Consider the following 13105-nt stretch of genomic DNA (forward strand, 5'->3'; position numbering starts at 1 on the left):
CTCTCCACCTTAAACTTGCACTGACAGAGATGCCACCTGTCACCAGTACTGTGCTGAATGCTCACATAGTTCACTGAAAAAGAAAAAAAACACTTCTCAACCCCACCACCACCTCTGGAGAACAAAAAGTTCTTTACACCCCTTATAAAGTTTATTTTTTTCACTATTGCAGAAAGTTAAATAAGGAACAGGAATGATGCTCCAGATCATAGTTTACAAGAAGACACATACCATCTGACAAGAAGCAAGACAAAGACCACCTTTTGAGGGAAAAGAGCAACCAAGGAGTTACTCTGGCCAGCTACCACAGTTTCAGTCCTAGTGCTAATCTGAAAAAGGAATTAACTGAACTACATATAGAGTATTCGAAATCCAAGCTTCATAAACCTGAAGTTTACACAGCCTTAGCTGAGATCAGCTATATCTACACTAGCAACAGGCACAGATCTGTATTTCAAGCACCTTAAAGTGAATTTATTCTAGTCTGGTTCCATGTAATAAACACTGCAGCTAGACTTCACTGGTACATTCTACAAACTTATTAGTTTGGTTTAGCAGAAATGACATTCCTTTCTACAGTGAAAAAAGAAACATTTTCCAGTTCAGCTAAGCATGGGTGTTTTGATGCTCCCTCAAGCTGCTGAATTCTTAATTCAGCATCAAATTATCTCTAGAAGAGAACATGAGAACATTTAACTGAATGAAAGAGAACATTTAACTGAAGCTCCATCATTCCATCCTCTAACCCTAGTAAAAAAAAAAATCTCATCTATTTGCTCTTCCCCCAAACTGAATTCAACTCCAACTTGCAGTCAGTCCCGTTAAGAGAAAGAACCAATATTTCCTTACTGTGATCACTGCTCGTGGAGGCCTTGGTACTCTAACAAACTTTGTATTTTGTACCCGTGGCTGAGATACAGTATTAATACTGACAGCAGACAGATTGCTTCTTGGCACAGATTGCAAATTATCTGGAACAGGAGGGGAAGGAGGACCACTGTTACTTGAAGTTTCCTAGCAAAATAAAATAAAAATAGTCATAAAAATAGGCATTACACATAGGTACTTTACAAGACAAAAGCATAAATGACATTGCCTAGATCATAATTCCAAGTTTCAAGACATGAAACAGACTATACAACTATATCAGACAAAGCTTGTAACACTGCAATAATGCCAAAATGCCGTAACACTTAAAACAATCCCAATTTCCAAAACCACAAACCTTGCTTCTCAAAAAAAGACCACACACACCAAATATGTTATCTTTTAGAAGTTACAGGCCTCCCAACTCCCCTCACTGTAAGTTTGAAATGAAGTTAAGCAGTAAGCAGTTTTGCAGAAAATCCCCAGTTCCCCCAGCATATTCAAGTTTTTAGCAATTAAGAGTTTCATAACCCCGTCATAAATAAATAGTAAGCCGCAAGTTACAATTCAAAGAGTATCCCTGGAGTTGATTTTACTTTGGTTTCTTTTCAGGTAATAGAAATTGATTTTCAAGAAATCAGAAAAGCAGCTCTCAATCCCCAGAAGGTCACATTTAAGTTTTGGTCAAGATTGCCACCTAGAGGTTTACTTTTAAAAAACCAACGAAGTACCTCAGATCTGAAAGCCCGTTTGTTAGCTAGAGATTTGAGTAATTCTTCTCTTAAGAGCATCTCCTCTTCTTCTTCCTCATCTGCAAATGGAGGTTTTGGTGGCTGTTCAGGCTCTTCAGGTGGAAGAGGTGGAAGGGGTGGGGGTGGCTCAAGAGAAACACAAGAAATACCCTCCATATAAAGTTGGCTCAAAGATGGTAGAGGCTGAGAGAAAAATAAAAATAAGGGTTAGAGACTTCTGAAGCTTATTACTTCTTTATGGTTATTTACCAGAGGTTACGCTATCTAAATTATTTCACGGTTTAAAATTAAACTGCAGTGGATTTAAACTAATGTCAAAGGCTGTAGCTAAGCGCCTGTAATAACCCCATAAAAAGATGGAAACAAAGTTACATTTGGAAGATGAAAATAGTGCAGAGATACAACTATACAGAAAAATTCAGAACTAGGGATAGTCTAGCCACAGAAATATAGCTGATCTGACAGGTTAAGCCAATGGATTGTACCAAACTGTTTAAAAAGCAGTCCCCAAAAGGTTTTACAGGTTCATCTTGCCAACAGAATTCCACACTTCACTCAAAACAATTCAGAGGGCATCAGAACAGGGAAAAATAAGCATCTCCTTTCCTGTTGCTTTCCCAAGAAGAATAAAAAACGCTCACTGAAGAAAAGAAGTGGGGAACTACTTTCATTTTCGTGGGTACTCTGTGATACAAAGACTGTGCCTTTTGACTGTTTCTATTAAAGTGTGAAAGGACTGTGACAAACAAGGCTTTTTTTTCCCCCCAGGTAACAAACTTATCTGCTAAGAAACCACGTAGCACCACTAACAGTCAAGAAAATTTTATTCAATACATTAAACTTCAACTGAACAGAATCTATCATTCAAAAAGAATATCAGATAATCAAATCAAGCAATCAAATAATTCAGGACTACATGTATGTTTGATAAAACTCTAGCATCAGAAATAAGAGAAAATGAGAGTAATTTCAGGAACACATTCCTTTCAAGGTTACTTACTGGAATTGGAGGTGGCAGTGGCAAGGAAATTGGTGGTATTGTTGGAGGTGGATAATATCCTACTGGACACTCAAAGTAAGGAGGTTGTGCTGGAGAGGAAGCTTTAATAAAAAGAAACAACTGAGCATAAGAAATACTAAACTCATGCTTTTACTAAAACAGTTTTAATGCAGCAGCAGCTCACAATTTCCTTTTAATTAATCAGCACTTTGTATATCAGCCTGAAATGTAGACAACGCATTTAAGTCACTGACACACAAAAAAGTTATATATGAAATGCAAGCACTCCCAAACAGTACTGTTGAGGTAATAAGGGATAAATCTTCCCAAGTCATATTTTATTTAGTATGTCAGAATCTGCATTCTTAAACTACATATCTCAGTAGAGTGACTGTGATTCTGTGACTCCTGGCTACTGCACACCAAAACCACAGTACAAATAAGGAACAAGGCAGACCAAATGTACAGTTCACACTGAATTCAGAAACACAACATTAGAGTGCAAGATGCTTCATCAAGCAATGCGACACGTAGCAGAGCATTGCTTTAGCAAAGCAATATATAACAAGATTAACAAGAATAGGAAAAAAAGGGAAAATAAAGAATAGAAGATGAAAGGCAGAAGAATAAAAATTACTAATGCAGTATTTTGATTAATGGAGCTCTTGCAACACAGCACCTTCTTCAGAATTTTCACATGGAACAAGAAAGCCTGAATAACTTAAAAGCATCTCAGAGTCATTAAATATTTTAGGTGCGAAGAGATCCTGAAGTCATTTGCCCTAACACAAGGGTTCGATACAGTGCTAAAGTTTGCTAAGTGATGCATCCAGTCAAGTTCCAAGTATCTTTAATGGACTGAGTTCACACATTTTGAGGCAACCTGTTTCAGTATTCAATCGTCCTCTGTGAAAAGATTTGCCCTACTATAAAGCTAAAGTTTCTTCTGTAACAATTTAAGTCTTTTCCTTATCCTTCTGTTGCTCAGTCCACAGAAGAGTAGGCTTTACCTTTTTTATAACTGCCCACAAGGTAGTTGAAGATAGCAATAAAGCCCTGCCTCAACCTTTTTAACACAATCTCAGCTCTTGTGGTCTCTTCTCATAAATCACATGCTTCAGTTCCCAAAAAAACTTTAGGTTCTCTGCTAGACTCATTCCAATACATCATTAGTTTTCAACTACATGAAAGATAAAGACAAATTAGTCTTCTAAATTCTTAAGAGAAAGGAATAAGCACTTCTTTCAATCCTTGACCACTGTTTAGCCATTATAGCCTCAGTGCTCAAACCCAGGTTGCAGCTTTCCTTTATCACACAAAGATGTACTGCTGACTCATGTTTCATTTAACACTAATACTGACCCCAGGCCCTTTTCTGCAAAGCTGCTGCTTACCCAGACAACACCCACAGGCCTCAGCTTTCCATACAACTGCTTTGGAATGTAAAAAAAATAATAAAGATTTCATAGTGCTACCATGAAAGCAGTATAACCTTGGGCACATAACTACAGCAGAGACAGAAAGGAAATAAGAGTCAGTTTTAGCATGTTAGTGCTTTTTTCTTTTTTTTTTTTTAATGTAAGCTAGTATATCATGTTCCAAAATAACTGCTCATTTCCTACCTTTTAACCAATCACCTTATAAATAACTGGAAGTCTTACCTGGAGAGTTAGTTTCACTATCTGTATCCATGGCAACTTCATCATAATTATCATACTGATATATGCCTCCTGCACTATCCGTAGACTGTTTATCCAAAGACCATCTCAAGTCTGTATCTGAAGACTGAAAGCAACAATGAGAGTATTTTATTTAACTGGTCTTACACTATTATTTCAGAGCAAACCCATTTATAGAAGATTTTAGAGACAGGCCCCTGTAACAGTCTTCTAATTACTTTATAAATACAATTTACTCTGCTTATTAAAAAAAGCTTTTGAATTGAATACTAACTTTCAATCAAATCTACTACAAGTAGTGACTTTAAAGCTGTTGTTTAAACAGAGTTTTTAAAAGAGAGTTCTTAGAAGTTTGGAGGGGGAAAGGAGGAAAGCCTACCAAGCCTGATATATTCAATATATATTCAATTTTTAAATATTTATCAAGTCATTTATCTGGTAAATTGCCAGGGTTACATGTTTCTTAAACACTGGAAAGGAAATAAATTCTTGATCATTTCTGTTAAATATGCCATGGTAACTAACAAGACCATTTAAACTACTTTTTATTATAAAGAACTCAAAATTGTACATAGATAATCTTCAGCAAGGCTGAATTTGTGCCTTTAGTTGAAACACTTTCCAGCTGTTGTTAAGACTGCTGTTTCAGGACACAAATCCTTCATTTGTCCCACATGAGACACATATCACACTAAATCATGCCAAGAGACTTACATTTAACTAATAAATCATAGTAGTAATTAATATTCAGAAATGAAAAGACACAGAACAGGTAAACGTTACTTCATAAGGCTCTTCATTTTGCATCTTTAAGAGGCATACAGTGTATCTGTTGGTAGACAGATTTTTAGAATGTTTAAACACTTCAAGTCTCAATTTCCCCATCATTTCATGGAAGTCTTGTATAAAATTAATTCAAACAGGGAGTCACAATTCCCCTAGCTCTAACGCAAAATGGAATTACAGCACCAGTAGCACAAACCACTTGATACAGATGCAACTGCTGTAAGCAGCTTTATGATGAAAGAACTGACACTGAAGAAATACTGTCTTTTTGTTTTCTCTGCAATGTAGCTATGATTTAAAGTCAGAATGTGATGATTCAAGTGCATTTTACTAGCTGCAAGAAAGGAGGAAAGACTCCTACAAGTACAGCAAGACCACCACTGCAGTAACTCTGGCCCTTCAGAAAGTTGACACAACTCTGCTATCCTGTAATGAGGTTTGAAGTGATTATTTTTTGTGTCTGGGCATATTTAGTACCTTGACAGATTAAAAAAATACTACCAAGAAATTAAAGCTTGGATGACATTTTGAAAGCAGTAGGTCACTGAGGTTGTAGACAAAGAAATTAAAAGTGTGAAGACAGAATTGCAATCTAAGCAAAGAAAGACTATATTGAGAAAGCATTCGTAGCTGAGAATTTGCTCTATCAAACAGTGCTATTGTGTTCTTTCCATTTGTTGTAGTTTCCATAGAAAGAAACAAGAGGCAGTGCTATCAGTGACCTATGTGCTTTGAGTTTTAAGGGGATAAGGGTTAGTGAGAGTGATATCAGGAGGAACATAAAGACAGGAATCAGTCATGAATCCCAAACATACCACCACACATGACACTATAAATTCATTACCCTGCTTCTTGATCTCCTTTTTCCTCCAACTAGCTTCATAAACCGATTGTACTGCTCTTCTTGATTTGAGAGGTCTCTGATTTTTCTGATCTCTTCTTCTCTCTTTCTTCTCTCCTCCTCCTCTTCTTGTTTCCTCTGGTCTTCCTCTTTCTGTCGCCTATCTTGTTCCTTTTGTTGCTGTATCTTCTTTGATGTCTTTGTCTGTTGTTTCCTCAAAGTTTGCTTGCCTTTAAGTAAAAAGATATGCAATTAACTCTACTTTAACTAAATAGTTTTCCAAGTTCTAGAACCTTGAGGAGCTCTGAGTAGATGAAGACCGTTCCAGAAGAATGAATGGCTCAGAATTCACTGTTTCACAAAACATACTATGTCTTTTTTCAGAGCGTCTGTTGTAGTTTCCAATTTCAGTAACATTAACTTATTACCTGTAGAACTTGTCTTTTTTGTTGAATGTGCTTTTGCACTGGCTTTGACCTTCTGTGTTACAGTTTTCGTTTTTGTTAATTTTTCCTTGCTTTCCTTCATCACCTGTTGCTCTTTTTGTTGCCATTTTTTACTAGCAGACTGAAGTGCAAGAAGCCTAAGCTGCAATTCAGACATCTCCTCCTCCTCATCAAGCAGTTTCTTGAAGGAAAAAAAAAAAAGGATGAGACAAAGTCAAGAAGTGTCACTTAAGTCATTGAGTAAGTGAATATGTTTTTTGAAAGTCTTTTAAAAGTTTGTCTCTACATTTCTTATGAGAAGATTAAAATACTGCTCTAATGGTGAAGTGCTGTTCTCATAGAATCAACCACTTCTATCACTGAAATGTTTCTGGACTACAGTTTGGAAAAAATCATAATACCGTAAAGCAATGATTCCTTATTTACAGGGGACTACTTTCTTACCTTTTCGGAGATTACATCTGAACTGCTAGGTTTCCGTACTGATGTTTGTTCTTTGTCTTCTGCACCTTTCAAAAGAAAATGGTTTTGAGCAAGTCGCTTCTCATGAAACAACAGAACTATATTAAATACAGAAATGAATCTACACAAACACTATATAAATATCAATGGTACACTACACTACATAAAACAGAATTAAGTAATTTTAAGCATATGTGCACATTAAAAACATTAATGGTGTATCTGATGAAGTCTGCATCATCAAGAAGGCATAAATCTAAGGCAAGATTTGACTCTTCAAATAGTCCTCTGGCTGTACTTCCCCAAGAAGCAGAGCAGAACAGATCAAGAAACAAGACAAGAACAAGGCTTCTCGCCATCCACAACCAGCATCTTGCATCAGTTACTGCTCTGAGCATCTCAGATTCAACTGGCAGATATTTTGAGTAACGGGTCAGTTGTTTGCAGAGTGAAATAAAGGCTCAATGCTGCAGAAAGAATGTACTTGGTTCATTCACCAAATATAAAATTATCCTATGAAAGTGAAAAGCAAATAGTAATGCTTTTCCCATAATTATATCGGCAAATCAATTTGTTAAACTGCCCAAAAGCCATGAATCTGTTTATTATGTTTTACATATTTACATACAGCATATACAGTGCTATATCATTTATGAAATCTAACTGATTCCAATTAACACAATCAATAGTATTATTATATATACAAATCAATAGTATATTTAACATTGTAATGTATACTTATAATGGAAAACATACACAAGTATGAACAAATAGAAGCTTTGCAACCCTCTCCTGTATCAGCCTTTCTTCAAAAAGGCTCCTCACCAAGAAAGTTGCATCAGTGGAAAGACTGCAATCAGCACAGCTTTCATTCTTCTCAGTATTTTATGAAAAGTCACAGAGAGGTTGCTTGAAATATACTAACAGCTTATACTTAAATAAAAACAGTGCACAGAAAATGTTTGGACATGCATGTATTATTTTTTTTTTTTTTAAACACACACATGAGCGAGAAAAATAATTATTTAATGCCCATCTGCATTCTAAAAAAAAAAAGTTACTACATTAAGCAAAGTTCTCAGCAACTCAGTCCACAGGGTGGAAGTGAGGAGATGCAGATAAGGACATGGTATGTAAACTAGAAGAGGAAGACACAGGCAGAATGACCAATGAGAAGCAAGAGGAGAGCAAGAACACTGTAAAGCCTCTGTCAATGCAGTGGACTTGAACTACAAATAATTAGTTCTAGAATACATAAGCTTTACTCAGTTTTAAGACAAATTCTTCAACTCTAGAAGACCAGGACATCCAAGAAACCAGTTCGTGAAAAATGAACATTGCTGATGTCTTAATATATGCATAATCAAGTAGCATGCATTTATTTGACACTCATTAATTTGCAATAATTAAAATCCAGATTTTTCCTACGTTGGAAACATGTATTACATTGCCATAAAGGCCTCCTTCTTGTGCATTCTGCCTGCTTTCATATCATCTTTGTCATACATTTAACTGAGTGGTTTGCAAAAATCCAGATGTTTTTAGTACACATATTACAATATATATTTCCCCTATCATATGACCAGGTACCTTCTTTCTCACTGTTTCTGAACTTTGAAGGCAGATTTTCTTGCAGACTATTGCTTTTGAAATAGGTCTTTTATTCCTGCCTTGCAACTTTCTCCTGCAAGCTACCATTTTCCCTCTTCGTATGGTCAAAATCAATTGCCCCTGCTCCTCCACATCTCCCATTAAAAATTATGTTCTTTACTCAAGAATGTCAGAATTTTTGTTTAATTAATGGGAAAAACACAAGGAGAAAAATACCTAGGATGGTTTATCTAGTAATCATCAGTTTTCTCTAGCTCTTCACGGATCTTAATTTTAAAAAATATCTCCCTTCTCAATTCTCATACTGAAGTCACACATGAATTAATCATTCTGACTTTGAGTGTTCTAGTCCTACCTTTTTTCATGTTCTTACAAATCACTCACGTGTATCCTTAGTCCATTCATTTAGCAATTTGTCTCTTCCCACTCAAATTGATAGTTTATGCACACTGACAAATTAGCTACCATAAGATGCCAAGTGGCATCCATTAGCACATCCTCCAACACAGTAAGCATCATGTAGATAGAGGCTCAAATTAAGAAATTTAAGCTAACTACCTCAGTTTGCTCATCTTAAAAACAACTTCAAGGACATTTACCAGAAGGTCTTTATCTGTCAAAGAGATAAATAAAACAACACACCACAACCATGCTTCCAAGCAATTTTGATGAATTACACAGAAGAGGAAGGCAATACAGCAAGACTTACTATAACACTTAAAACTAAAATACTAGTTTCAATTACAATGTTATTTAGTACATTACTTTCGAACACTTAACAAATATGATAGATTAAGGCATGCAAAAAGAACTACAACAAAACAAATGAGCTACAAGAACTTTACAGGTATTTACCTTGAGTGGATTCTGTGACTTCAGATTTCTGCGATGACTGCTTTGTTCCTTCTTTGACTTTTTTTAACCTGCTCCTCTCAGCTGGAGTGGGCAGTTTTTGTCTGAGAGGTTTCAGTTCAAATGCCTGAAAGGCCATAACCGGATTTTTCTCCTCAGGAGAAGCTTCTTTTATAGCATCTGTTTTAATACTGTCATTTTCTACAGTTACTTGGTCCTCAGTGTCCGCTGTTTTACTATCATCTTGTTGTTCATTTTCTTCCCTGTTGCTCAGAGCCAATCTTTCATCTTTATTAATGTACTCAAGCTCCAACTGTATCTGCTTATACTTCAAAAGCAGATCCTCAAAACTTTCTTCCACAGAGTTTTCACTTTTAGAAGAATAGTTCTGTTTTCTAGATGGAGACCTTCCAAAAGTTTTGGCTGAATTACCAGTTAAGAAAAGAGCATGTATAACATTCCCGTAGCAAAGATAAGACCGATGACTAACAGAACTTAAATTGATTTAGTTTTGTCTTAAGGATAGCTTGAAAAATATCATCTATAAATAATAGCAGCACATAAAAGATACATCAGTGCCAGATATGGACAGCTAAAATAAACACTTTTCTCATATTGTCAACTTAAAAGAATATCCTAAAATTCCTGAGACGCCTTCTCTATCTTGGGATAACTGCTGTAATGATAAGAAGAGAGCAAGCTGAACTCCCAGAGGTCCTAACTCTAGTCCTGGCTGCCCAGCTGATCATCTGAAAAAGATGAGTTTAATTCATTCTCATTGATTTCATCCTTTCATAAATGCTAACATCTAGCCACAGCACAATTAAAGACTGCAGAAACCGTAGCTCAACAAGTGAGGTAAGGCATCACATAGCCAACGGCTGTGGGGAAGAAAAAATGTTGGTGAAAGAATTGCAATCAAAACACTTAAGAGAGGATTTGGAAGTATTAATTAGTCAGAAAACATTGTTAAGAAAATTTGTATCTGCTGGGAATAGGTAGTCAAGCTGTTCAGGGCAGGCAGTGGAAACATTCTTAGTGAGAGCCTCATCATGAAAATGTGTTCTGCACACAGCTACCCTTCACAGAATATCCCAAGTTGGACAAAGACCCATAAGGATCATTGAGTTTAACTCCTGCTTCTCCTACCTTAAAAATCTCTCTCTTGAAGTTGAAAGCTAAACAATCTACTAAAATAATTACCACCAGGAAAAAAAAACAATATAGGATAGTGAGTCAAGTTTGACTCATTGAACTCATAATATCAGCACTAACTCAAAGTAAGTTATGAGAAATCCTCCTTCCAACATGGTGTCAATATTTTGAGTAAAACTAAAAGCTAAAATAGGTAACACCTATCTAAAAAGTCCCAAGTAGAGAAGAAAGCAACTTAGTTTTCAGCTCATAGAACACATCAACAACTTGGATATTTCACTATTTTAAGACTAAAGATTCTTGCTGTTTATCCTACATAAACAAATCTGTATAATAAAACATCTCCTGCTCTAACAATGCTCTCCTAAGTGTCAGCACATAAGATAAAAATACATTAAATCCACAAGGCAATCAAAAACTGGAGGAGTTTTACAAATATATTGGAAATACATCCAAAATAGAAAAGCTGTGTGAAAAATAGCCACAAATTACCTAAGAATTCTGTCAAACTCACAGGTTTCTGCTTCTAACAAAACATTTGTAATTTCATGAGTGACAGGAAAATCTGAAGCTGATTAACTTAACACAACTAATAAAAATAAATCTAAAAATTATTTGATAACTTCAATACTGAAACAGTTTCTGGAGACATCTGGAGTTGGGTAACAAGACAAAGTTCTGAAAAGTTTTTTTAAGCTTGGATTAATGAAGTCGCTACAGCTCTCAAAAAGGTACTCAAGGTGTTTGTTGTGGTTTTGGCTTTTAGCTGTGATAGTTAATTTTCTTCAGTCACTGCTATCATGTTTATTTTGGATTTAGGATGAAATCAGTGGTGATAACACACTGATGTTTTTGTTGCTGCTGAGCAGTGCTTATACAGACAAGGATCTTCCAGTTTCTCAAGCTGTTCTGCCAGAAGCTGGGAGAGGACAGAACCTAGGTCAGCCTTAAGTCCTAGCATGGCCAAAGGGTAGCTTTGTGCTACCTGGCATTGTGCTCAGCAATATAAGTAGGGGGAAAGAGCCAGGGTTAGGGGAGAGCTACTGCAGCTCCAGAGCTAGCTAGGCATCAGCCAGTGACAAGCAATCGCATTTTGCACCACTTCCTTTTGTATTTTTATTTTTCCTCTCCCATTTCTCTCTAAGTTTATTAAACTATCTCAACCTTCAAGTTTTTGCCTTTTTACCTCTCAGTTCTCTCAGTCATCCCATTGGGTCACATGGTACTTTGCTGCCCGCAAAGTTAAACCACAACAGTGTTTTGTAGATGTAGGTTTGCTGGGTTTTTTTTCTTATATAGCTCTAGATACAGAGTGCAAGAGTAGATGAGTGCCATTAGAGGCAGACAGGAGTGCATTAGAACAACAGTTCTTCTATCAACACTGGAGAGCCAACAAACTACAACCAACAAGAGATCAACTGATGAGGAAAAAAAATGTGAAAAGGGAAGAGGTCAAAATTCAACAGCAAACTAAGTCACACTATGGCTCCATGTTTCAGACCCAGAACTCTACGAATCTCTACATAAGAATTTCTACAGAAGACTCATTCAACAGCTCCACATTAAAGTTGCTAGGAATTAAAAAGATAAACCTATTAAAAGCTAATATCCAAAGAAAAATAATTCTTTAACTATAAGTGACTTACTCCTATTCATTTATATTTCCACTCCTACAGAGTGCACACAAAGTAACAGTTACATGAGTAAAGAAAAAAAGCCCTAGTTTGTTAGCTGACCTTCACATTTCTCACTTGTCCTGTGAAATTCCAAATATCACCCCATGCAGTGAACCTCCTCGTACCAGTTCATGTGAGCGTTTCATCTGAAGTCACTTGCTAATTGCACCCCTCCTCCATTCACATCAGCAATATGGAAGTACCTCTATATGTAGGGATACTGTAATACCAACTCATTTGGATAGCAAAGACATGAAAAAAACATAATTTATATTTTAGAGAGAAAATCATGGGCCTTTCTTAATTAATCCATTAGAACCAAATGTGACTGAAGGGGCAATAGCATTAGAAAAGCATCTGTAATACTTAAACAGAAGAGTGCATCTTACATATCAGCAATAAAAGACTTCATTCATTTCCTTGCTCACTTGGTTTGAAAACTGAATTATCAGTTTCTGACATGATTTCTTGAAGTGTCTAAGACGACTGTATCTGCATCAAGCACTTTAAGGGCATTTGAGAATGACTAACATATCTGCCCCTGCAAATTACACAGAAAGTAACTATTTTCTTGTACTTTGAGCAACACTGCAAATTAAGAGCTATAGCATCTATTTTCAGCACTGGCACTGTTGTACTGTGCAACCTTGGGCAAATCACATCTTCATTCCCTGCCTCCAAGATAAAAAACAATCCTTGAATGAAGAGTGATGAAGGTTTCAGGAACGCTCTTAACATCACCAGATGAGATTAAGAGCAGCTCTTTATCACTAATTTACATATTCTCTCTGCATACCAAAAAAGAACAGTTGACACAGATACATAATCTTGGCTCCAAAGTAGCACAGGGAACCAATGAGTAGCTTTCAAAGCCTTAAGTCCTAGCACAAGTAGGAGAAAAAAAAAATGCTTGTTCTTTGGGACTAGCAGCACAACCAAAAAACAAGTCACATCTTTCAACTATGGCTACAGCTGTCA

At 36.2% G+C, this 13105-nt stretch overlaps 1 protein-coding gene across 2 annotated transcripts in view; it reads right to left on the reverse strand.

The window, feature by feature from the left end:
* The window catches only part of ZFC3H1 (zinc finger C3H1-type containing), a 37503-nt gene that overhangs the window by 22801 nt on the left and 1597 nt on the right, over positions 1-13105 (reverse strand). For both annotated transcript variants that reach the window (XM_031589709.2, XM_031589710.2), the window contains exons 2-9: positions 9300-9719; positions 6816-6880; positions 6354-6552; positions 5929-6155; positions 4281-4404; positions 2620-2720; positions 1599-1802; positions 850-1014 (exon numbers count right to left, since the gene is read on the reverse strand). In XM_031589709.2, coding sequence (XP_031445569.2) covers positions 850-1014; positions 1599-1802; positions 2620-2720; positions 4281-4404; positions 5929-6155; positions 6354-6552; positions 6816-6880; positions 9300-9719 — 1505 coding nt within the window. The remainder of the gene's footprint in view (positions 1-849; positions 1015-1598; positions 1803-2619; positions 2721-4280; positions 4405-5928; positions 6156-6353; positions 6553-6815; positions 6881-9299; positions 9720-13105) is intronic.

Source organism: Phasianus colchicus, chromosome 1, assembly GCF_987193195.1.
Source record: "Phasianus colchicus chromosome 1, bPhaCol1.hap1.1, whole genome shotgun sequence".
Taxonomy (NCBI): Eukaryota; Metazoa; Chordata; class Aves; order Galliformes; family Phasianidae; genus Phasianus; species Phasianus colchicus.